A 25,660-nucleotide genomic window follows, 5' to 3' on the forward strand; every position below is an offset into this window, starting at 1 on the left:
TGGTGTTTGATGAACATTCCTCAACTTTCTCAGTCTTTTTTGCCACCTGTCCCAGCTTTTTTGGAACGTGTTGCAGCCATAAAATTCTAAGTTAATGATTATTTGCTAAAAACAATAAAGTTTATCAGTTTGAACATTAAATATCTTGTATTTTTAGTGTATTCAATTAAATATAGGTTGAACATGATTTGCTAATCATTGTATTCTGTTTTTATTTATGTTTAACACAACGTCCCAACTTCATTGGAATTGGGGTTGTAGATACAGCATGAAAATGTTTTTACATAAATTCAACACAACTGTCTGCAGTATTCATAGCGTACCCACAGTATACATAGTGTACTCTTATCATATCTACAGCTGTTAATTATATACAAAAAGTCTTGATATTAGCATTAGCTATATGCACTCTTGTACCATATATTTAGAAACTGGCGTTAGCATATCAATGCCCTCCTCTGTTTATTTATTCCTACAGTTAATTTTTGATTTGATTTAATACATCAAGAAACACATGCCGATCCAACAAATCAACTGCAGAAAAATAAAGACGCATGAAAAAGACACCCCAGATAAGCTTCCAAAAGCTTTTGGTAGGGGGCCCAACATAAAAACAAATAATAACACGTAAAACACATCCCATAAAATGCAACAAATGAGACAGCAAAGCACACAATAGTTCATTATTAATTCCATGGCATGGAGTTTATAGCACTATAACACACCTCCTCGTCCCTAAAAAGAAAATAGTGGCCAAGGCAAACAGAGACAATCACATTCAAGCTATCTATGTACCAGCATAAGGTGATTTACAAACACATAGTTCAATTCAGAATCATGAAACAAGGAGAAAAGGGCAACATAATACCCCAATGGACACGAGTACACACAGTAACACTAGTTAATCATATAATGATAATAAACTTCTTCTTTAAATTTTTCTTAAGAGTTGAAAAAGAATGGGACATTTTTATGTTGTCATCGAGCACATACTATATCTGTGGCCCTCTGCAATCAACAATAAGGCTAGTACATTTAAGCCTTTGTTTCTTCCCCTTAGTGAGATGTTTTTCCTTGTGTCATGTGTATACAGAGGACGGCGGATTGGAGTAAGATCACAATACCTGCTGTTTGTTCAATGTATGACCTGATACATTGCACATGCATTATGATAAAGATTACACTCAAGCCTAAGAAGACCATACTTTTGAGGGCCAGTGGGAGAGGTGACTCCAGTCCATGACAATACTGTAGCATGTATCACTTTGAAACCTAATTTAATCTGATCTAATATTGTTACTCTACATTTGTTGGATCCCAAGTCACGTGCCTTCCATCATGCAGTCCCCCCAAAACAGCCATGTCTGAATCTTCCAGATGGAAATCAAAAACCTGTAGCATGTGTGTGAGGAGAGGAGGAGAGGGCAGAGGAAGAGGAGGATGAAGAGGTAAAGGGGGAAATGACATATGAATGGCTGTGACTTTAAGAAATTATTATTACATGTGCACTTTCTCACTGCCTACTCTCTGGTTTTGGATTAATCTGAGGCGGTGCAGATACAGTTTTTTTCCCATCTTTGTGCTGTATTGATTGATATATTCAACATCACATATCTATCACATTTAAACATCCCTAACTTACTTGAAAGTTTTCTTGTATCCTCTTCTTTTTGGTGGATTTTGGTATCGTCACAACTCCATTCTAAGGAAAAAAAAATATAATGCATTATGCATTAAAAACTAAACATTTATTTTGGGGCATTCAAGATCAGAACAATGTGGCAACCTGAATACTCCAGCGGATGCAGATCTGAGCAGTTGTGCGCCTGTATTTTTCCGCTATCCGGAGAACAGTTGGGTCTCTGAGGACTTGACCCTTAGCCAGAGGACTGTAGCCTTCAAACACGATGCTCTCCTGGCGACAGTAATCTGTGAGCTTATTGGGCTGCTGGAATGGATGGTACTCAACCTGGTGGGGCAGATCGTTTATAAGACATATAAGAGAGAAGTCACTTTCTTTATTGGATGAACAGCAAAGATTTATAATTGATGAAAGTCAGAAAAATGTACAATTATTAAGTAATCAATCAAGAGTGATATGAGTTTCAGTTCTCTTTGTGTTAAAAAAACGTGTTTTTTGCCCGTTTATGTGTGAATTGCAGAGTAAAGAAAATCTGGCATATTTGGCATATCCATGAATCTGAAGAGAGAAATTATTAAATGAGACTCCAAAAAAATCTAAGCTATTTATTCATCAAAATAAGTAGCCTCATCATCGCACCCCAAGTGATCCCAACTCAGGAAACTTATATGTAGTCAGTCTAAACTCTACCTCTCCAGTAAACCCGACTCCACTCTCCCACCCTCCTCCCTCACCCTCTGCCTCTCTGAGATCAAATCCTGGTTCCCCTTCAACTTAACAGCAATAAAACAGAACTCCTCCTCATAGGTACTAAATCCACCTTGTCCAAAGCCGACAGTTTCTCCCTTACCATAGACAGCTCAACAGTGTCCCCCTCCCCTCAGGTAAAGAATCTGGGTGTCATCCTTGACAGCTCACTTTCTTTCCACTCTCACATCAATAACATAACCCGGTCTGCATACTTCCATCTCCGCAACATCAACCGTCTCCACCCCTCTCTCACCCCTCACACCACTGCTATCCTGGTCCATAGTCTCGTCACCTCCCGTATTGATTATTGTAACTCACTCCTCTTCGGTGTCCCTCACGAATCCCTCCATAAACTTCAGCTGGTCCAAAACTCTGCAGCCCGCATCATTACCAGAACCCCCTCCTTTCACCACATCATCCCCATCCTCCAGCAGCTTCACTGGCTCCCGGTCAAATCCAGAATCTCATTCAAAATCCTCCTGTACACATTTAAGGCCATTCACAACCTCACCCTCCCGTATCTGTCTGATCTCCTTCACATTGTCACCTCCTCTCACTCCCTCAGGTCTTTCCAAACTAAAAACTAATTTGTTTCAAACTGCATTCGCTGTCTAACTTATCTGCCTTATTTTAACTTGGTGTAACTCTGCTTGTTTTTATTCATTTTATCACATTGTTTTATTTATTGAGTGTTTAGAAAGGCACTATTAATATATTGTTATTAAACCTGTTTTTAGTTTAATAGCAGAATATAAAGCTTAACTCTCCACCACATCTTCAGAATAAGCCTGTTCTTTTCCAAACCTGACCTGAATTCCTTTCAGCATTCTTGAAATGTAAACATGTGTATTACAAAAAACAGGTGTACCTGGTTTACATGTGGAACCACACTAGAGTCTTCCTTTAACTGTTCCAGGTGGTGGACCAGAAAGTTGCTCACTCCAATAGCACGGCAAACACCTATGCTGACAAGTGGATGCTTTATTCATGCTACATCACAACAATTCTTGTTGGAGTCAATTTCAAACTGTATTCTATTATGACTTCCTCAATTTGTACCTTCTTTATAAAGTTCCTCCAAAGCCCTCCAGGTTTCAGCTCTCATCTCCCTGTTGGAGCCGACAGGATGTTTTGCCTCTGGCCAGTGCATCAGGTACAGATCTTTAAAAAAAGGAGACAGAGGATGATTGAGTGAAAGTCTACAAAATAAAACCCAGAAAACATGTTTTGAAGACAGCATTGTGACATCATTTTTATTTATCCAAATCCTTGCCAAAGTATTCCACCCCCATCTGTGCGCAGGACTCCATGCAGGCCTTCTTAGCAGCGCTGTATCCATAGTCTCCTGGCCACAGTTTGTTGGTGAGCCAAAGATCACTTCTTGGTATCCCACTCTCTTTAATGGCTTTACCCAAATTCTCCTCACAGCCGTAACGCTTTGCTGTGTCAATGTGCCGCATGCCACACTCTTTGAGAGCATACACAACAGAATCATGGGTGTATCCGCCATCATGGGATGTGCCTGGTATAGAGAAGAAGTATAGTAATTAAACCAGACTCAGTTACTTTCAATACAGAATTTATTCAATTATTGTATTTGTTTGTTTGTTTGATATTCCAACACACTAGGTTATTTATTAAGTAACAGATAAAACAAACAATCACATACAGTGGATAGCAAAAGTCTACACACCCCTGTTAAAATGCCAGGTTTTGTGAAAAAAAAAATGAGACCAAGATAAATAATGTCAGAACGTTTTCCACCTTTAATGTGACCCATAATGTGCACAATTCAATTGATTTTTTTTTTTTTTTATATTCTAGGGGGAAGAATAAAAAACACAATAATAATGTGGTTGCATAAGTGTACAAACCCTCTTAAAACTGGGGACATGATTTATCTTGGTCTCATTTCTTTACATCACAAAACCTGGGATTTTAACAGGGGTGTGTAGACTTTTGCTATCCACTGTATATGCATTTAATATTTACCAATTAGGAAAATATGAATTCATAATGCACATCATCGAAGGTACTTATAGTAACTTTAAAAGGTCACGATTTGTGTGTATTTTGGATTAAGTGTTTGGAAAAGTGTCAACATGTCAGACCATACTCACCTAGTCCAACTATTGGAATTTTCAGACCATTGGAAAGTGGGATTGTAGGACACTGCAAGACTTTTGCAAAAGACATGAACCTCTGAGTTGTGTTGAGCCGTCTGAATGAGAAAATAAGAATTACTTTTTCTGTTTTAGCAACACCACTGTCCAAACGCGTAACTTTTTCAACGCGTAGCACACAAACATTACAAATTCAAATCAAGACACGACTACATACACACGCGGAATCCAGAATATGCTATGTGCAGTACGGACTTTGATTTTACTCTTTACTAAAAAAAAAAGACTACCCGTGTATTTGCATTTCTGTAACGCAACAGTGATAGCATTTCTGGGATAGACGGAGAGTTGCTTCCAAAGAGCGAATGGGAGACCAGTTTGTTGAGCCCGACCAAGATGGCGCCCGCTTCCAAAGGGTATAAAATACACGAAAGACTGTAAAACACGGATTTCCAACACCATAATGTAAACACTCATGTGAATTGTGTTGCTAAAAGTAAGTCATTCACTGGTTACAGCTGTTTATTGTTTGGTGGTGACATTATGTGCAGTCACTACTAGTAGTAGTGATGGGAATTCAGGCTCTTTTTAGAGATCTGGTTCTTTTGGCTCGGTTCATCACAAAGAGACGGCTCTTTCGGCTCCCAGGTGGTTCCTCAGATTTTTTTCTTGTTCAAATTAATGCATTACCTAAAATAATGTAAAATTATATGTAAAATGTGTTACTAATGTAAAAAACATACATAATATCAAATGTGTATTATTTATAAGGCTTTATGTATACTCAACATGGAGCAGAGTGCTACAAAAATGAATTATAAAGTATAAAAATAAGATCCATCTCAATTAGACAAAACGGTCCAACCTGACCTGGATGACTGAGAACCTTCACAGACACTTCTAATGTGCTTTTGCAGGTGTTTTGTGGAGCCTGATTGATGACATTTTCACCCTGCCCAGTCAACACTCTGCTTTTAAACTGCTGTTGAAATTAGTCCGTATTTTACTGCGTTTCCTGCAGTCACTAGTTTTCTCACCTTTCCAATCACGTGAGTATGGAAGCCCTTATTTTAGGAAAAGTAAAAAAATTAAAAATTAAGTCATAATAATGAGATACTATCTCATTATTATGACCCAGTATCTCATCATTATGACTTAGTATCTCATCATTATGACTTAGTATCTCATTATTATGACTTAACTTTTTTTTTTTCACTTTTCCTGAATTTTTTTTAATTATTTATTTATTTATTTAAATTTTTTAATTAATGAATTAATTTATTTATTTTTATTTATTTTTTTTAACTGGCGGAAACGGGCTTCCATACGTGATGCTTTAACAGGACAAGACGAAAAAATAAAAATAAATCTCCCATCATTCACCTCAAAGAGCCGGCTCTTAGAACCGGATTGTTGGCGACCGACACATCACTAACGCTTAGTCGATATGTTGAGGCAAGCGTCAGCTAGTGAGATATCTTCCCCTTAGGCTCTTTGGTTACACTCAGCCAACATGGCGACCATGTTGGAATTAATAGTTACTTTGTAGTGCCATTAAAATGAGGTAAGTTTTGAGACGTGGAACTAGATACATCATTTCAACTATGCTAAAAGAAAACCAATGTTTTAACTCGAGCACCGTATCGTAGAATGATTTGATTTGATACTTATTAACAGTCGCAGACAGTGTTTGCAGGAATTGTGTTTGCAGGATACACCAGAGAAAACTTTTTGTGGTATTCACTTGGTTAAAAAAAAATGTTTTCGACCATGTGCAAATGTTAGAGCCCAAAAGCAAATTGGTTTCCTCCTTGCTGAACAGTTTGTTGAGCACTTTGGATTTTTCATCGTGACTTTTCCAGCGTTCTGTAAACTTAAGGTTATATCCTCATAAGGAAACAAGTTGAAGTGTTAAAAAGCATTTAAATTAAAAAACAAGTGTTCTCTTTCTCATAGCCTTTTCCTATTCTGTCCTGTGCTAAGATCTAGTGTGCCTGCATATCTTAAAACATGAAGGAGGTCTACTCTGTAGTGGGATGTCCTGCATCTGTGTCTTCCTCTCATGACCAGTCTGTGCTTATGATGCAGGTTTCCCCGTTGCTGCAGGTTGCCCCGGCGAACCTACTTGTTGTGGCCAATCCTATTGCTCCTCCTGGTTGGTGTAGCCCTAACAGCTCTGCTTCCACTTCCCGAGGACCCAGGGGGCCTGGGTGTTCTTGGAGTGCTACGCAGAGCAACAAGTCAAGAAGAGAAACCTGTAGAGGTCCACCATGCTGTCAGCACAGAAGAGGAGGAGCAGAGGTTTACCATTGTTATCCAAACTTACAACCGCACAGATGTTTTGCTGAAACTCCTGAACCATTACCAGGCAATGCCCCATCTTCAACAGATCATCATAGTCTGGAACAACATTGGGGAGCAGACACCAATGAAGTTATGGAACTCTCTGGGGCCTCATCCGGTCCCTGTGGTCTTCAAGGTGCAAATGAGCAATACGATGCGAAACAGACTGCAACCATTCCCTGAAATTACTACTGACGGTCAGTTTATCTATCCGTTAATGCTTTGCTTAATTACAGCTATAAAAAAAATGTATGTAGACCAATATGTTTAATCATGTGGTAATGTTCATTAGTTTAATATTTGCTTTGATTCTCAGCCATTCTGATGCTGGATGACGACACCCTGGTCAGTGTTCCTGACATCAGTTTTGCTTTCTCAGTCTGGAAGGTAACTCTAGGGACAGTGAAGAAGAGATAAAGTACTTTTTGGTTCAACTTGATAATTAACTTTGTGTACTACTTTACACTTGACACTACAGAAATTGATTGACATAGGAGGCCACTCCATAAGATGTACTCTTCTTTGTTTTTATCCATCGACAGCAATTTCCAGACCAGATTGTTGGATTTGTCCCACGGAAACATGTCTCAACAGCAGGTGGGGTGTACAGTTATGGCAGCTTTGAGCTGCAGGACCCTGAAAAGGCTGGAGGTGACAAGTAAGTTGAGTATTTGTTGGAACAAAACTCTTCACACACTATACATATTGTTGGCAGCTTGTTCGGATTAGTGGTGAATTAATCTGAAAGTTATTTTTTTAATCATTCTGTTATAATCCCCTCCCTGCAGATACTCCATGGTGTTAATTGGCGCTGCCTTCTTCCACCAACGCTACCTGCAGCTTTTCCAAGAACAACCTCAAGCAGTGCATGCGCTGGTGGATGAAACACAAAACTGTGATGACATTGCCATGAACTTTGCCGTAGCGTTACATTTGAGGAAGCAATCAAAGTCCTCAGGCAGCTTTAACAAACCCTCTGGGGTCTTTGTCAAACCCGTGGACCTCCGTAACTTGGAGAAGGAGGCCAGCAGTGGATACCAGGGTATGTGGCATCGTCCTGAACACCTCCTTCAGAGATCCTACTGTCTGAACAGGCTGACACATATCTATGGCACCATGCCACTCTGCTTCTCCAACCTGATGGTGTCTCAGTTTGGCTTTCCAAGCTATGCCAACCACAAGTTTAGAAGCTGAGGTGCCGCCACATTGCTGGCTGTTTTGGATTGAAAGTTAACGTACTCAGGTTGCAGTTTGGTAAGTCAGTGTTTGATTAATTACACTCCACCTGTTTAAGCCAAAGATAAGGTCTATCACCAGATTCACAGGTTATAATCGCATTCTCACCTGATCATAACATTTCACTGACAAAAACAGTGATGACAATGCAGCAGTGCAATACAGGGTATATTCAGCTTGTTTTCCTTGTTTACCTTCTCAGTGTTTGTCTCTTCTGTGTTTTTATTTCATGGTACTGGGCAGTTTCAGAGTGGAATCAGCATGACTGTCATGAACTTTCCTTCACTGGACAACAGCATGGATTGTTTAAGACTTTTCTACATATGGTCCTGTCAGATGAAACGTTCATATTTGAAAAAAGGTAAACTGACTATTGTTACCAAAGAGGCCATAGTTAACAACTCTCTCAGTGGATGCAATTATTTGAAACCAGGACTCAGTTTAAGATGTGCTTTGGTTATTTGCCTTTTATGTAACTATGAATTGAAACACTAAAAATGCAGATTTGTCAAATTGAGTTGTTTTTTTTACTACATTTCAAACTGTGTCACATTTCAAGTGAGTTTTTTGAGTAACTACAACTACAAATTCAATAATGTAGTGTCAACCCTTTCCAAAGTGCGTTACTGCTTATAAATGATCATCTGCATTTTAACACCTCATGACAATCTTAAAGTGCAGCACTACACATGCAGAGACAATATTTTTTAAATGTTTTCTTGTGTGTCCATTTTGTAGGACTATATCATGTCTTCAGCTAATTAATAAAGACAACTCTCCTTTTTTCTGAAAGGATGTGTGGATGAATTCATTGCTATAATATTTTAAGAGAATAGAAATAGATTAATTGAGGTCAGTAACCTAAGAGGTGCTGAATAACTGAAGTATTAGTTTGAGGTGCTGAAACCAAGGGGTTGGTGTTCTTGTTCCAAATATTTGCAAAAGCAAGCAGTCTTTGGTTTTTGAACTTTTCTGACATATCAATTTATGTTGTGTCTGAAAAACAGTATTACTTTTTCACAGCATTTTTTGTAAGATTGTGTTCCTATAGTTTGCAATTACCCATTTTAGAAGTTTGGATTCATCTTCTGTTTGAAATACTTCAAAGCTAGTATTGACCAAAATTCTCCTTACAGTATTTTAAAATGGATCCCATTTATTAAAACTAACTAGGCAAACTCCTTAAATATAGATATGAAAAAAGTCACACGTAAGTATCACTGTTAAAACTCCAGTTTTAATAGTACCATAAACCTGTCCTCAGGACTGTACACTGTTTTGAATTCAGCTAATGGTTTAATCACTGAATTGTGTCAGCACACAGCAATTTTTTATGCCCAATGCTTAACGATTGCTTTTACAAATACAAACAGGAAAAGCTAACAAGAGGACAGCCGGTGTGATGTGTTTCACAAGAGGTAAAAGAGTGATGATATTTCAATACATAGCATGGAGGTCCTTGTGTCAGTCTACATAGTAAACATCTGGATTGCAAACACAAGGTGTGATCGCAGTCCTGCTTCTTTTAAAAATTCAGTTCCCAGCATTAAATCAAATCATCTTACGCTCATTACCCACTCTAATTGAAAAAAACTGTATTTATTTATTAAACAATAAAATCCAAATCCAAATTGTTGCAAAAAAAAGTCCTTGCATATCCTGAGGTAGCTGAACCCTGGTCCTTCAATAAAGGGTCACAGAGACCATACAAGAGTCTCATCGTGGTCCAGGTCCAGCACCGCTGACTCCAGGTCCGCCTCCTGGCCTGGATCCACCGGCACCTGGAGAACGCATGTCATGCCACAGCTTCACAAGGGGCTCCCTCTTCCTCCAAATCAGTTTGTGACCGTATGCCACATACCATCTGTAGGACAAGATAGAAGAAGAATGCTAAAATGTATCAAATGTAGGACAAGATACTGCCACGCTGCATTTACAGTCAACATCTATTAATGATTTATTTTATTATTACTCGGCATCAATGCTCCATTACAGGTGATGGTTATATTTACAATAGTTAGTTCAAAAGCACAACCAATATTTTATTTTTGGACCAGTTATCATGGTTTACTGTAGACGCATCAATTTTTGTTAAAGTCCTGTGTGGTGAATCATATTCAACAGTGTTTATTCATAATGTCGCATAAAACCCATATTGTGGCTCATTCACCTTAGATAAAGTTTGATAAATGCATCTGATGTGAAATGTGTGCAATTTTTCACCAATATGGCTCAGCTAATATACACAGATGGCTGCTTGCATGAACATAAACATTTCTATCTTACATATTCAAACACTGTGAACCAGCTCCCATGCAAACTGATGGCTCAGCTGTGATGCTTTTGTACATAACAAGTACTGTATTATTGTAAACTATGGAAGCAGAGTGCCCTCTGCTGGGCAAACTACATTTATTTTTTATCAGCCTAAACTTGTGTTTTCAGCATTACATGTTCAGTTGAAAACTAGTTCTAATATAGTCAAGTCAACTTTATTTATATAGCACATTAAAAAACAACCACAGTTGGCCAAAGTGCTTTACAAGCTTAAAAAACACTATCAATAAAAACAAATAGTAATTAAAAAGAACAGATATTAAAAACACAATATATGCTCACAAGGGAAAACATACACAAAAATACTAATGCATATGTGATTGGCTCATATCGGGAGATGACATCTGCCAACAACTGAATAATCTTCTACATACTGTTCATCCCATAATGAGATAGATGGAGTTTGTGATATAAGAAGAAAAAAATTGGAAAAGATTTTGTTATGTTTTCTTGCTTGCTGTTTTTAGGATTAACAATTAAACGTGAACTTTCATATCAAAAATACTTCTCAATCTTTTACAACAACGTCTTCAAACCCAAACTTTTTATGTACTGACAGCATCTGATGCATTCTGAGGAAGGTGTTGCACGTTTGGATATTCATTCAACATTTTTGTTGAATAAAACTTGTTGATACACAACATTATTCTTATCAATGTGAAATGTCACTCACATTCCAAAGAGGGCTCCTCCAAGGTGAGCTGCGTGATCAAACAGCCGCCATCCCAGTATAAGCCCTGCTGTATCTATGGCAATAAGCGCCTTCAGAGCCTAAAGAGAGATTAAAAAGTCACACACAATGTCCCGCAGTGAATCTACAACTGTCCCTGTACCATGCATTCATTCATGCATACTTACACATTCACTCACACACAATGGACTTTGTCCGATTTGTTCATGCACAGATTTACATCCCCTCCCTGCAGCAAAAACACAACATGTGGATGTCATCACTATTTAATATGTAAATTAGCAAAGTCTTTTAATCCAAATTGCAATTTAGAGGGGTGTATCTACTAGAGATAGACCGATATGGTTTTCCAGGGCCGATACCGATACCGATTATTAGTAGTCAAGGAGGCCGATAACAGATATTTGGAGCCGATATTCATTTGCAGTAAAAGGGAAATATTGGCGCCAAAATTTTGAATAATACAAACTCCAACACTTAACTTTGTTTAAATTCCTTTAAGCATGTTTATTAAACAGCTTTTCAGATTTGCAACATGTTAAAGGTTTATTTTTATCTTAGGCTATAGACATCTTTGTTTTAAAATTCTAATAAAAAAATGCTTATAAATAGCTCTCTAAAGTTTTCTACAGTAAATAAAGTTTTCCAAAATATCAATATAACTGAAATGTTAATCTTTCACTTATCTTTGTTTTATGGGGATATTTCAGTGTTTTTGAAGTGGGGTTGTATGAGTTTTAAATCACTAGTAATTGTAGGGGCCACAACGGATGCTGCTCAGCTCGGCCCCTGTAATGAGAAACTGCAGGGAGAAATGGAACACAAGCTAGGCTACGGTTTCTGCAGACAGTGTCATTTCTGCCACATGATTAAGTAAATTTGAGCCAAAATAACCCAGTTTAAATTGATTTCTTATCGACCGTTGGATTTTTAAAAAAGGCCGATGCTGATATGAGTCAAAATGACGAATATCGGCCCCGATAATCGGCCCGGCCAATAATAGGCCCGGCCAATAATCGGTCTATCCCTAATATCTACAAAACAAAACAAGACCATGCATACACAAGCCTCATGTACACACAGAGATACTGTGCATCACTTACATTTCCTGCTGTGAAAGTGACCATGGGGAGAAAGATAATGCCTAGTTTGGCCTCTGGCACCTTTACACAGACTGCTGCTAGTACCGCCATGACAGCACCTGACTGTGAATCACACAAAAAGCTAAGTTAAAAATTCAGAATTATTTTAGATTTAAGTTTTTCAAAGAAAATAAAGATAACATCTTACCGCTCCTAATGATGGATAGAGACGCCCAGTGGCTGTTTTGCACATGTAGCTAACCATAGTGGAAATCACACCTGAAAACACACACAGTAATTTATGTAATACTGTTCTTAAACTTCCCCTTAATTAAATTACATGTAAAGAGACCACCTTCCAATCTTTCAATTGACTCACCAGCAGACATGTAGACTGCAAGAAACTGCTCCTTTCCTAAAAGAGAAACGATCCCTGAGGAGAATGTCCACAGGACATACATGTTGGCAACCATGTGGATGATGGAGTAGTGACTGAAGCAGGACAAGACCATGGGAAGGCAGCGTGTTTCTGGTTTCAGAGAGAAAATGAACAGCAAGGTGATCCAGCTGCAAGTGCTACATTTGCAAAAAAAAAAATGATGGCCCTTGCTGTGATGTATTATTTATTCAACTTTTTAAAATAAAGTAGAACAGGTCTTCTTACTGGAGGCTGGGTTGGACGTGAAGTACTTAATCATGCTTCTCTGCATTGACGGAATCCGCCAGCAACACAGGACTACAGCATTTAAAGCGATAATACCTGGAAGACAGTAAGTAGGACAGCTCCTGACTAAAAAGAAATGTGGAGTATATTTGAACACATGTAAATCTGTTGATCAGTGCAATTTCATTTGAATAAATGCAAGGACAATATGAGTCTTCCCAGCAAAATAAGTTACCAGTGACTGTCCTCTGTCCCTCCGTAAGGCTGCTCCAGAGGTCGTCCACTGTGGACATCAAGAGGATGAGCTGTCGCTGGAGGCCAGACAGCTGGTTCCACCACTCGTGCCAGTATGCCATGTCCTGAGAGCCCTGGTAAGACATTTGAAGTTACATTGTTCAGAGAGCTGTCAGCAGTGGAGGAGATATCAATCAGTTCATGTCATTAAGAACTTCACCTGCATTAATTTTTCTGACTCCTCTTCTTCTTTTGCTGACTGAACTCGTGACTTCAGGGTCTCATATTGCAGAATGGCCGCAACACCAAAGGAGCAACCTGTAAACTAACATGGAGTCAGACAACAACCAACAGACACCTTCCTAATGTCTGTAATAATCACTGGTTTATACATGCATCTGTTTTCTAGCACTACAAATATTAGAAGACCTACCCCTATTGTAAACATTAGCGGTTTGAACAGTGTTGGTCTGGGGACTCTGGGAGGAGGAGGAGGAGGAGGAGGGGGACCAGGTGCACCAGTCTCAGCGGGTGAAGCGTTTGTTTCTTGGGAGACATTTCCTTTCTTTGTTTCTGGTCTTTTGGCTTCCCTGCGAAAACCGCACCTCTGTTGGTTGTGAGGGCTAAGTCTGCAAAGGAAAAAAATAATGTTGACGGCAACAGTAGGCAGTATTAAATTAAAACCTAACTGACAGGTAGACAATTCTTATCATTCCAAAAAATGATCAAACATCTGTAATTCAGAGCAGAATTAAATCTGTGTAATTATTTGGATGATGATACTTGTTTTGTCCGATTTAGAGGCTGAAATTCAAACATAGCACACGAAAGAAGTAAAATAAAATTGACTCATGATTAGCCAAATGGTTCACAAATTACATTTTTTCTCGATTGCTTTAACACGATTTTGAAAACAGGGCCCATTTTGTCAAAACACCACACACAATTCACACAACCACACACACAAGTAGCAGAACACCTCAGATCCTCTGCAAAATGACACACTCTTGTAAAAACTATACCCTAACTTATCAAAACCATATTTTGTTACCATATGAAACAATTCAGTTTGAAACAGTTACACACTGCTGCTAACCTACAACTCTTTTAGCAATTCTCTTTCTTAGTGATAAGAGTAATGTAAGTGAAGTACATAGAGAAAGTGCAAATATACAATAAATTCACCAAACACTACACAAGAGGATGAGCAGCTGGGGGCGGCTGTGTCTCAGTGGGTAGAGTCGGTCATCCATCAATCAGAAGGTTGGCGGTTTGATCCTAGCTCCGGCAGTCACATGCCAAAGTGTCCTTGAGCAAGACACTGAACCCCGAACTTGCTCCCTCTGTTGTTCAGAGGTGTGTGAATGTGAACCAATGAGATTAGCTAACACTGATGGTCCCTTACTCTAGCAGCCTCCACCATCTGTGAGTGAATGGGTATGAATGGGTGAATGTGACGAGTAGTGTAGAAGCGCTTTGAGTGGTCAAAAAGACTAGAAAAGCGCTATATAAGTACAAGTCCATTTACCATTTACCAAGACCAACACTGCACTGATGAACATATCATTTATTTCTCTCTACATACCCAAATCAGTCAACATGTCAACATGGGGAATCTCAACAAAACATGTCCCAGTTTTCATGCTACTACAGTAGTGTGCATAACACTGTAAGCTCAGCAAATATCAGACACACATAAAATACTGTATCCACTTGCAGGTGAACTCATCTGCTGCATTTGTATAGTGCTTAAACCTGATTGTTGTGTCTACAATTAAGCAATCATGTGTTTGCACACCTGATGGCTGTGTTTAACCGATCGGCTCATAGGTGTGGTAAATTGACAGTCAGTGCTTAAGGATTGCAAGGAAATGACATCATGATATACTTCTGTGTCTAATGTAAACAAGTGTGTTTAGTGTTTTGCAAATTACTGTGTGTGCTGTTCTGCAAAAAGTGTGAGGCTGACATTGTGCTTATAGTGGTGCAGATCCGGACTGATGTTTTGCTCCTTGAGTGTAAGGTTTTCCTCATTGTGTAATACTTTTGAATTTAGTGTTTATTCAGTCATAAAAAAAACTATAACTTCACAGTTGATTTACTTTGCCTATTTTATCTTCAGGTTTAATCAATGGAGCTGTATTGTACAATTGTACTGCCACAGTAACCAATACTCTTTTTTGGACATTTTTGGAAGTACTCACCATCAATGTAAAATGTATTAATAGCTAATTGCTGCTATTACTAAGTATGCAGGCACTAGGAAAACAGGCATAGCCACCCATCTATACCAACATGTACAGTCATGGCCAAAAGTTTTGAGAATGACACAACTATTAATTTTCACAAAGTCTGCTGTTTCAGTTTTTATAATGGCAATTTGCATATACTCCAGAATGTTATGAGGAGTGATCAGCTCAACTGCAATTAATTGCAAAGTCCCTCTTTGCCTTGAAAATGAACTTTATCACCAAAAACACATTTCCACTGCATTTCAGCCCTGCCACAAAAGGACCAGCTAACATCATTTCAATGACACACAGGTGTCACACACATTAACACAGGTGTGGGTGTTGATGAGGACAAGGCTGGCGATCAATCTGTCATGATTGAGTGACTGGACACTTTAAAAGGAAGTTGGTGCATGACACCATTGTTCCTCATCTGTTAGCCATGGTTACCTGCAAGGAAACACGTGCAGCCATCATTGCATTGCACAAAAAGGGCCTAACAGGGAAGTTTATAGCAGCGAGTAAGATTGCACCTCAGTCAACCGTCTATCGAATTATCAAGAACTTCAAGGAGAGAGGTTCAATTGTTGCCAAACAGGCTCCAGGGCGCCCAAGAAAGTCCAGCAAGCGCCAGGACCGTCTCCTGAAGGTGTTACAGCTGCGGGATCGGGCCACCACCAGTGCAGAGCTTGCTCAGGAATGGCAGCAGGCAGGTGTGAGTGCATCTGCACGCACAGTGAGGCGAAGACTTTTGGAGGAAGGCCTGGTGTCAAGGAGGGCAGCAAAGAAGCCACTTCTCTCCAGTAAAAACATCAGGGACAGACTGATATTCTGCAGAAGGTACAGGGACTGGACTGATGAGGACTGGGGTAAAGTCATTTTCTCTGATGAATCCCCTTTCCGATTGTTTGGGGCATCTGGAGGAAGGCTTGTTCGGAGAAGACGAGGTGAGCGCTACCATCAGTCCTGTCTCTTGCCAACAGTGAAGCATCCTGAGACCGTTCATGTGTGGGGTTGCTTTTCGGTCAAGGGAGTGGGCTCTCTCACAATCTTGCCTAAAAACACAGCCATGAATAAAGAATGGTACCAGAATGTCCTCCGAGAGCAACTTCTCCCAACCATCCAAGGGCGGTTTGGTGATGAAGAATGCCTTTTCCAGCATGATGGAGCACCTTGCCATAAACCAAAAGTCATAACAAAATGGCTCGGGGAACAAAACATTAAGATTTTGGGCCCTTGGCCAGGAAACTCCCCAGATCTTAATCCCATTGAGAACTTGTGGTCAATCCTCAAGAGGCGGGTGGACAATCAAAAACCCATAAATTCTGACAAACTCCAAGCATTGATTATGCAAGAATGGACTGCCATCAGTCAGGATTTGGTCCAGAAGTTGATTGACAGCATGCCAGGGAGAATTGCAGAGGTCTTGAAAAAGAAGGGTCAACACTGCAAAAATGGACTTATTGCATGAATTCTGTGTAATTCTCAATAAAAGCTTTTGATACTTATGAAATGCTTCTAATTGTATTTCATTATACCATAGAAACATCTGACAAAAACACCTAAAAACCCTGAAGCAGCAGACTTTGTGAAAATGTAATATTTGTGTCATTCTCAAAACTTTTGTCCATGACTGTACTCCTGATGTATTCATCTATCAGACTGTTAACATGAAAGCGTAGTAAGTGGGAGGGGCGTGACATTGAGTCACGTAAGGCTAATTTAACAGCTTCGCACAACAATCACAGTAAAATATAGACAACACTAACCACGTTGTCTTTCTAATTTGAACTAAAAACTGCACAAAACACAGCTGTCTCTCGCCCCGTGGATTTCTTTACAATGACAGTTAGGTAACCTCACATTGCTGGTCGAGAGGAACACGCGCGTCCTCTTACAGTTAGTGTCCTTCATACTGATTTGAAACCTGAACTATTACATATTTACTCACCTGGAAGTTCGTGAAGAAATGTTAGTGTTTTTGATGAACTCTGTTTTGGCCCATTTCATTACACATCCTCTCCACGCCATGTTTGTGATGACCTCCCCTGTGAAGCTCCGCCTACTGCTAAACTAAAACTGGAGATGCGTTCAGGGACGTATCTAAAAGCTCCGTCTTATGAGTGTCACATTTGGGCGTCTGGTGTGAGGCTACTTTTTGAGAAATTGAATGGGGCAATGGGTTAAAAGCAGTGGTGGACAAAGTACACGTCCTCAAAGTATAGATACTTGAGGTCAAATATTACTCCAATACAAGTGAAGGTTGCTCTGTCAAATTTTTACTTTAGTTAAAGTACTGGAGTACTTGCTTTTAAAAATACTGAAGTATTCAAAGTACTTCTTAAAAAATCTCAAAATGTTGTATTTTCAAAATACATAAGTGCAGTCATGAAAACATAGGAGTACATTCGGTTAAATTCTGTTTATTTAGAAAAAAAACATGAAATCTCTAAAAACTATACCATGGAATAAAAACAGACACTAAGTTACTCCAAGCACAGACAACTTAGTTTGAAATGTTCATCTGGAATGAAACAAATGTTGTGCAGGTCAACACGCTCTCAGGTTGGACAGTGAATGTTTGTATGTTTGGGCAGAGTGGGAAACGGGGAGAACATTTCAAACCATACATATCATTCTTCATTTCAAAAACCTCTAACACGGGCTGAAGATATGGACATGGGTGCTCAGGTGGACAATTATAACCAGCATTACCACCTCTAAATGAACTGCCTGATCTGATTGAAGTTTGCTCTGTGTTTGCTGAACGTTCAACCGTGGGATCAGATTTCAGAAATGAGATGGAAATTCATGAGCTGACTTCAAAGCAAAGTAGTGAGTAACTAGAGCATTGATAGACATAGTGGAGTCAAAAGTACAATAATTGTCTTCTGAATGTAATGGAGTAAAAGTAATACGTTCCCCCCAAAAATAATACTCAAAAAATTTACTTTTTTACTGTCCACCACTGGCTACACAGATATACTTCCATCGACCACTATCATCAATCTTAGAAAAAAAAGAGAAATACAATTTCAGAACAAAATATTCATTGTTACTTTTACCAGTGTAGTAGGTTGTATGTCAGTACATTGCAGTTGGCCCAGTACAAACACACTGTACCAGTAACAACTATGGAATTTATGAATTCATCATCTACCACCCTCACACATCTTTGCAGTTTTTCCAAATATGTATTTAAAAATTTACAATGGACTTGTATATAGAAGCTAAGTGTAGAGTAGAGTATAACTTTATTGTCTCCGAGGGGCAATTTGGTTTGCAGACAGTAGTCCACACAATACAAAACCAAACAGTACACCATACACAACACCGCACAAGATCCACACATAGATCACAGTGGTAACAGATTGTTCAAGAAACCAACAGCAGACGTAATAAAACACAGTTTATGTCTGTTAGTGCTACGCCTGGGAAGACTGAACCTTCTCCCAGAGCATCTGAAGCTCCTCATGTAAAGGGTGCTGGGGGTCCATAACTATGGCCTTTGACTTGGAGATGGCGCTCACTTTGTAAATGTGACGAAGGTCATTAAAAGAGGCACCAGTGTTGTGATTGTTTTTGTCCTTTTTCTGTTTACTGGGTTTATGTATACTAAAAACTACAGAGAGAACCAAAGTTATAGATATTTATTTTATTGTAAAATATCTGTGATCTGATTTAATAGCTGAGGGACCTTAAATCCAGCAAAAGGTGAGGACCAGCACAGATATCACATCTGTTTGTTGTTGTTTTTTGCTTAGGAGCACTTCACTTCCCTCTAGTGGTGTATTAGACTCATAGACTGTATAAAATAGATTAGACTACATATTTGACAGATACCAGAGGTCCAGCCAGCATAGTCACAGTGATGGGCAGTGACCAAGTAATGGTGAGGTAATGATATAAACTACAATTTTGAATAATTCTAGCTAATTAACTTACATCTTTTAACACTTTCCTACTTTATACCCCCATGGGATGACTTTTCAGATGACAATTTAATTTTGCTGCGATGCATTTATGATGGCCAATGACAATGCAATTAATGATTTCATATCAATTAATTAGGAGAATGTTGTGAAATTAAAAGCACAGGCATTTTTATTGATGAACATTTTGACAAATAAGGAAAAGCACAGCTGTACATATTTTGGCTTGGGTCTTCCTTTGAAATTTTCCACTCTTGCTACTTTTAATTGATTAAGTTTCCAAGAACTCCCTCAGTCACAACAGATTGACTTCCAAAGTAAAAGCAAGAATTAGCATACAGAAAAATAAGACCGAGGAAGTGAAAGCACTGTTAGATTATTAGTAAATAAGTATTGATTTAGTTTACTTTTCATTTTATCAAACACTTCACATGCACACTTATAAGAAATAAATAGTGAAGAAGCCTTGGTCAGTAGCTAAACAGTATTGATGGCCCTCAGTGTTGCTATTGGCATTTGGACAAGTTCCATAAACTTCTCTCACGCTTGCCAGTGACTCCAGAAATAGGTGAGGAAGGTAGAATTTACAGGGAGAAGTCTGCACTGCAGTGTCTGCAGAGTATCTAGGACTCACCTCCAATGTAGTATCTGCACTGGACTTACTGGGATACTTAATCTTAGGACATTACTGTGATGAAAAACGCTGTAATAAAGCTGAAAAAGAATAAAAGCAGTTTAGGAGTAGGAAGGTAATTAATCTTAACTGTAGCAGACAATGCATCCTATGGGACTTCATAATAAAACCTCACACTTCTGCAAGAAAATTACATAATAAGTGGAGGTTGTAGAGGTTTCATTGTACAAAGAAAAGGACAGCAATATGCCTTTGCCACAGTGAGGACCCAAGGACACATTGCCAAGTCAGATGATATCCTATGGGTGCTGGTCTGGGGCAGGGGGGGGGGGTGTGGGAGAGGAGAAAGAGGAGGGATGAAGAGAGCAGAGGAGGGGTGACAGTGATAAGAGTGAGCACAGGGCAGATTAAGGTGGAGAGGCCAAATAGAAGTACAGGAAGAGGGAGGCAACTGGACCAAAGGAGGGTAAGATATAAATATTTAAGAGGCGGAAGGAGAGAGGAGAAGCTGTTAGATTTTGGTAAAAAAAAAAGAAAGAAAAAAGAGCCACCTACAATGCTGCAGCGTGGGTGCAAATACACATCCCTAATTTTCACACACACACGCGCACACACACACACACATCCCTGTTGGGCTGTAGAGGACTATAGGCTCCTTTCTGATCAATGCAGCAGAGGTGTCCTCTTTCAGGTCCTCTAATCGATCTGCTGTGAACCGACGCCAGTCTGGATTTGCCTGTGTCGGCAGAAGGTAGCAAAGCCTTGGTCACATGACAGGAAGTGCGATGTCTGAAATCATCGTTTGTCATTAACATAGGACAGTTATCATCAATCTAACTTCAACTATGTCTAAACAGGGTTAATAATAAAGTAACCCTGGTATTTGACTCCTGTATTTGAGCTCTGATTTGTATCAATGAGCAGACACATGGTGCGGGACACCATTCGGCCTTGAAGCTTCTATTTCAGCCCAGAGGCTAGAAACATCTTATACCAGCAGCCTGGTCTTTTTATACTGCCAGATGAAATTCTAGCAGTTATCATAGCGTCCCATCAAAGTGCTGATGGAGAGTTTTCTGACATACTGATCAATGGACCAGTGAGATCATACAACACTGTTAACTTGTTTTCTGCTTTTTCTGAATGGATTTTGAGACTCAGTGGTCAGCGTGTGATCTCAGTATTCTTTTATGAATTGGACAGTCATGATGTTGATTTTTAACCAGAAGGCCCAACAACATTAGCCTCTCACTATTATGATTGGTGAAAGTCATCCCAAAAGGTGTTGATCAAAAGGTTTACTGCTTATGCCATTTCGTTTAGGTTAAAAACAATATACTACAGTATAACAAGTGCACATGAATAAATGCACAAGCTGCATTTTGTACCTTTGTTTATATTTCTGCCCTTGTACTTCAAACTGATTTGATTACAGAACACCTGCAACTTCCTCAAGAGCTTTTTGAAAAAAACACATTAACCAGAAACAGCTAGCTCATGTTAAATGCACTATTCAGTTTCTGGGTTTTCTGAGCACAATGTGTTTCATTATTTTACTGCAGTCTAATCAAATATCAGGCACAATAACAATACACCAAGGACACGACTATTGATCTGCAATACATTCATTAAAAATTGATGTATCTCAGCAAAATATCATCTGCCTTTGCTTACTGTAAAGCTACATGGTAGAGTGTGTTCAGTAGGTGTGTGAGGACAGGGTTCATCAGTGTGGGGTACAAGTGGAAAATATATTTCATTGAAAATAACAGAAAATTATAAAAATTAAAAGGGAAACATGAAAAAAGCACCACACCTAGCATAAACTGGGGTACATTACTGTTTCATACTTTTTTTAGCCTGAAGTAGACGCTTAGAAAGAGACTTAAAATGTCGATTTCGTCACAAATTGCATCCTAAAAAGGTCAATATTTCTGTTTTTTGGGTTTGTTTAGTTGGTGTTGTGGTTAGTTGTACTCAGAGACAGTATCAATAATTGTTTGATCTAAAATGTAGTTTATAGGCTTATTTAACAGCACTGGCCTTAAAGCTGCTGTTGGTAGTCACAGAGCAAACATCTGTTCAGAGAAGGACTTTGAATGTCAACCATAGATTGTATAAAATATCAACGTAGTGTCCGTGACGTCACCCATCTGTTCCTGAGTGCTGTTTTTAAGGCAATCGGCGGCCATATTGGAAATGCCGAACTCAACCAGGCATAGTGTGACCTAAAGGGGCGGAGTTTGAGCCTCCTAGCCAACAGCTATGTGTTCTCGTCCGGGAGTCAAGTCAGTCATGTCCTTATTTGGGCAAAAACTCGTAATCCTAATATCTTCTGAACCGTCGCGTTGGAAAAAAATCCCCCCCCCCCCCCCCCCCCCCGTACAGTGTGTGCCGATAGAGAATTCAGCAACATAGAGCCAAGTTGTTTTTTGAACCAGGCTGTAAACATGTTTATTAATGCTGCAAAGATCGTCTTTTTTGAATTGGTGTTTATGTTGTTTCCAGTGTTTCTGCAGCCAGCCTCAAGTGGATTCTCGATGAATTGCAGTTTTTAACACTTCCGCATGGGCTTCATAGTTTGAGACTGGAGGTTGCCGCTTGATGTCAACACTATCCCTCCCAACCAGATTTCCTCTTAGCCCCCCAACACAGATCGGCGTGTGCAGTCATGATAGTGCCGGACTCATAACCAATCAGAGGATGTAGTAGGGGCCACCCTTAACCAATCAGGACAGAGGATTGGAGATTAGCTTTGATTGGTCCGTCATAACGGGAACGAGGGGAATAACAACATTGCTTGATACAAAGGTAATTGAAAAACGTAGATATTTCGCAAAAGTCTGAAATTACTCCACTTACCAATGAATAACGATGGGCATTATGACCTTTTCTCCATACCCAGCAGAAAAAAAGCTATGTTTTTTACACCATTCCTACCAACAGCAGCTTTAAATGGCAGGGATTTTGAATTGAACAAACAGCACTCGTTAGGGTTGAACTACAAAATATGGCTTAATATGATAATATATGATAATTTTAATACAATTATTAAAAGGTTATCTTCAAAATGAGCCACTGGCCAGTACTGTTGCATAGCTGGTCCCTTCAGTCTGCATGAGCTTCAGTAAAAAAATTTAAGCATGCAGGTTTGCTGGGAAATTTAATTTTGTTTACCCTGTTTCAGCACAAAAATGAAAATACAACCTCTGACAAAAACATTTACTTTACTCCTGCATCAAGACACATTTGCACACCCAGCATCCTCTCCTTGAACACACACACACACACACACACACACACACACACACACACACACACACACACACACACACACACACACACACACACACACACACACACACACACACTGTCCGACCCCTCCCTCTTTCTTTACCTGAGTCCTCACTCCACCTTTCTCAGAAACACTTGCAAACACCAAAGGGCTGTGCGAGCTCACAGAAGGGTTTTGCATCCGGTGTGTCTGCAGCCTGTGCCAGAGGGGGTCCCACGAGGAGCTCATTTTGCAACTCATTACTTACTTGAGACGAAAAAAAAACTTGCCTCCTCTCTGCTCGGCTGTCCCAGCTGAAGAAACAAGCGCGCATCAGCTCCAAACGCATTTCCTCAGCCTACGTCGGCAGCACCTTCAACTTCTTGACAGCAAAGGGACATGGGTGATAAAAACGCCGGTAAGAACCTCCACGTGCTTGAACGTGAATAAATTATAAGCCCATCTTGTTTTGTTTTTCTGTTTTATTTTGCACGTCCTGTTGTCTATTTGTGTACAGTGCAGACTGCGGAACACAGAAATCCTGCCAACTTTATTGTGACAATGAATGCATGTAGCTGTACACTTCATGCAATAGAGCGGGTATGCACTTTTATAGCTTAAGTCAAGAGTTGAGCCAAATTGCACTTCATACTGTAAATGCGTTACAGATCCCCACATGCTTCAGTGCTGCAGCGCAATGCTGCTGCTGCATGCCGGTTTCGTTGCTTTGTCGTCCGCCTCAATTACTTTGCGTCCCCTGTAATGTACCTTTGCAACACGGGATAATATTAAAATGTATTAATGCCACAAGTCCACAATGATTGAAAAACATTTAATTTGCATATAGAAACAATACAATTTGTGCTTATACCGGGTCTGCATTACACAGTTTTCAGCCTCTGTGTGGCGCATGGTAAGCGGCTTTCTTTCGCTCTCCCGGTCCTGTCAGCGAGACTAAAAAGTGCTGCCTCTCCACTTTTTTTTCGGTGAGATGAATGTGCTGCTGTTCCCCAAGCAGCGGTGGTGGTGTGGCCTCAACGATCAGCATGCGTGTTGTTGACAAAGCTGTTCAATTTTGCTTGCAATGAATGGACTATAGAGGCTGTTATTTAGAGCTACTGCTAATGAAAACTAAAGCAATTGCTTTATTCCTCTCAACTTAGTGTATGAAACTCACTTCGCTTACAATGCACCACGGCTCTTGTTGTGGTTGTTTTGGCCTGCTTTTGCAGGGTAGTTTTATTATGGTTGAAAATAGACCCAGTGAAGGATATATTTGCAAAGGGTACAGAGTGCCCTTGTTTAAGTAGGGTGACCCTTTTGATATGGTCACCCTCATGTTTTTTTATCCAGAGTGTACAGAAAATATCACCCATAAGTCATGAGGTGTGCACTATGTAGCTCAGCAGGGGCTTATTCATCCCCTGTAACAAGATGTCCCATCTTTCTTAAATCCACTTTGGGATCTGCAGAGTTTATAGCCTGCACTGATGCCACACAGAAGTGAAGTGTCACAGCCACACATATGCTTTATGCTGAACTGTCAAGCACAATATCCTCTACTGTCGTACATACTTTCCATCCCAGCACACTGTTTTCATCCTCCTGTTGTTATTGGGCAGAATAGTGTGCAGTAGTTCAATTTGAGGAGTGAAAAGTGGCTAATAATTCATGTGATGTCATGATGATTTGGGTCTTTTCTCTCCTCTCTGTGAAATAGAACCTTAATGTGCCTCAATTTTCAGTTCAATTGTGAAAAAATAAGATATATGAATAATTCCAGGACAATTATGACAAAAAAAAAATGTATAGGTCATATAAAAGTTTAATAACAAGCCAGTAGCAGCTATATTTGGTCAGTCTTACCTCCCCATGAGCTGTGTGGAGCATATGTTATCCTACCAGATTATTTACAAGTTTGTATATAACTGTGACAATGTGTTTTTATGTTTGTCTTTTGTGACCTGTCTGACTTGTCTCCTCTGTAATTGTGCACCATCAGCCTAAGAAGTTCTGGTTTTTAATAACATTTTCTAATATAAAGGCAGGATTATAAACCGGCAAAGCGGGCGACCCAAAAAACTCCAAGTTCACTGTGTGACAATTAGTTTTGATGATTTGTGTAATTGTATTGTTTTAGGAAATATAATAATAACCATAATAAGTGTGCTATGATTGACCTTATGTCCTTATGTAGCGCTGTCTTGAAGAGGGCCCCTGTTATAAAAGCTTATTCTGTATTAGTCCTGATTCCGTGTTGAAGTGCGGATTATTCCTTAATTAATATATGTGAGTTATATTTATAGTAATGTAATGTTCCAGCTTAAGAACGCTGAACAAAGGCAAGTTAATGAGGCCATGACATTGCAGTCATTCTGTTAACAACAATAGGTCAAAACAGAGCAAACTTCAAACATATTCTATGTTTAGCTTGACTTGGGTGCATGCACCTCTGATAAGAAGGGAAGGCTCTGTACAAACATGTGC

General features: G+C 39.4%; 4 protein-coding genes across 8 annotated transcripts in view; 2 read left to right on the forward strand and 2 right to left on the reverse strand.

Annotated features, from left to right (window-relative positions):
* Positions 1–679: 679 nt before the first annotated feature.
* LOC117827068 (uncharacterized oxidoreductase ZK1290.5-like) lies at positions 680–4,934 on the reverse strand. 2 transcript variants are annotated; one of them, XM_034703529.1, is made up of 8 exons: positions 4,806–4,934; positions 4,513–4,613; positions 3,666–3,914; positions 3,452–3,553; positions 3,261–3,352; positions 1,787–1,969; positions 1,643–1,702; positions 680–1,392 (listed from the first exon to the last, which is right to left on the reverse strand). In XM_034703529.1, exons 1-8 carry the CDS (start codon positions 4,817–4,819, stop codon positions 1,297–1,299), a joined length of 897 nt encoding a protein of 298 aa, XP_034559420.1. In that variant the 5' UTR covers positions 4,820–4,934; the 3' UTR covers positions 680–1,296. The 2 variants fall into 2 exon arrangements, with proteins under 2 accessions (XP_034559420.1, XP_034559421.1); XM_034703530.1 differs by having other exon boundaries at positions 4,733–4,845.
* Positions 4,935–5,952: 1,018 nt separating this feature from the next.
* On the forward strand, positions 5,953–8,886 carry extl2 (exostosin-like glycosyltransferase 2). Of its 3 annotated transcripts, none has more exons than XR_004634139.1 (6): positions 5,953–6,079; positions 6,604–7,055; positions 7,175–7,245; positions 7,401–7,516; positions 7,647–8,112; positions 8,338–8,886. XR_004634139.1 is itself a non-coding variant. In XM_034703528.1 (5 exons), the coding sequence occupies exons 1-5, from the start codon at positions 6,075–6,077 to the stop codon at positions 8,050–8,052; spliced, it is 1,050 nt and encodes a 349-aa protein (XP_034559419.1). In that variant the 5' UTR covers positions 5,953–6,074; the 3' UTR covers positions 8,053–8,886. The 3 variants fall into 3 exon arrangements, 1 of the variants encoding a protein (XP_034559419.1); XR_004634140.1 differs by having other exon boundaries at positions 5,985–6,079; positions 6,622–7,055; XM_034703528.1 differs by having other exon boundaries at positions 7,647–8,886.
* Positions 8,887–9,311: 425 nt separating this feature from the next.
* parla (presenilin associated, rhomboid-like a) lies at positions 9,312–17,416 on the reverse strand. Of its 2 annotated transcripts, none has more exons than XM_034703521.1 (10): positions 17,285–17,416; positions 13,536–13,731; positions 13,323–13,427; positions 13,104–13,236; positions 12,869–12,964; positions 12,584–12,733; positions 12,413–12,483; positions 12,226–12,327; positions 11,105–11,202; positions 9,312–9,958 (listed from the first exon to the last, which is right to left on the reverse strand). In XM_034703521.1, the coding sequence occupies exons 1-10, from the start codon at positions 17,362–17,364 to the stop codon at positions 9,811–9,813; spliced, it is 1,179 nt and encodes a 392-aa protein (XP_034559412.1). In that variant the 5' UTR covers positions 17,365–17,416; the 3' UTR covers positions 9,312–9,810. The 2 variants fall into 2 exon arrangements, with proteins under 2 accessions (XP_034559412.1, XP_034559413.1); XM_034703522.1 differs by lacking the exon at positions 9,312–9,958 and adding an exon at positions 11,290–11,351 and having other exon boundaries at positions 11,107–11,202.
* A 5,880-nt stretch (positions 17,417–23,296) lies between these two features.
* The window catches only part of fgf12a (fibroblast growth factor 12a), a 50,226-nt gene continuing 47,862 nt past the window's right edge, over positions 23,297–25,660 (forward strand). Inside the window, exon 1 of the mRNA XM_034703536.1 lies at positions 23,297–23,591. Within this exon, the coding sequence (XP_034559427.1) occupies positions 23,573–23,591 (19 nt within the window). The 5' untranslated portion in view covers positions 23,297–23,572. The remainder of the gene's footprint in view (positions 23,592–25,660) is intronic.

Source organism: Notolabrus celidotus, chromosome 15, assembly GCF_009762535.1.
Source record: "Notolabrus celidotus isolate fNotCel1 chromosome 15, fNotCel1.pri, whole genome shotgun sequence".
Classification (NCBI taxonomy): Eukaryota; Metazoa; Chordata; class Actinopteri; order Labriformes; family Labridae; genus Notolabrus; species Notolabrus celidotus.

What these genes read in the sequence shown, in the direction of transcription:
- LOC117827068 (XM_034703529.1), bottom strand. An exon ending in GATGGGGGTGGAATACTTTG is followed by an intron (nt 3,554 to 3,665) that starts GCAAGGATTTGG and finishes CTTTTTTTAAAG; the next exon opens with ATCTGTACCTGATGCACTGG. An exon ending in TGGTTCCACATGTAAACCAG is followed by an intron (nt 1,970 to 3,260) that starts GTACACCTGTTT and finishes CTGCCCCACCAG; the next exon opens with GTTGAGTACCATCCATTCCA.
- extl2 (XM_034703528.1), top strand. An exon ending in TTGCTTTCTCAGTCTGGAAG is followed by an intron (nt 7,246 to 7,400) that starts GTAACTCTAGGG and finishes ATCCATCGACAG; the next exon opens with CAATTTCCAGACCAGATTGT. An exon ending in GAAAAGGCTGGAGGTGACAA is followed by an intron (nt 7,517 to 7,646) that starts GTAAGTTGAGTA and finishes CCCTCCCTGCAG; the next exon opens with ATACTCCATGGTGTTAATTG.
- parla (XM_034703521.1), bottom strand. Translation starts at nt 17,364, where the DNA reads ATGGCGTGGAGAGGATGTGTAATGAAATGGGCCAAAACAGAGTTCATC. An exon ending in TGCAGTCTACATGTCTGCTG is followed by an intron (nt 12,484 to 12,583) that starts GTGAGTCAATTG and finishes GTGTGTTTTCAG; the next exon opens with GTGTGATTTCCACTATGGTT. An exon ending in TCACTTTCACAGCAGGAAAT is followed by an intron (nt 11,203 to 12,225) that starts GTAAGTGATGCA and finishes ATCTCTCTTTAG; the next exon opens with GCTCTGAAGGCGCTTATTGC.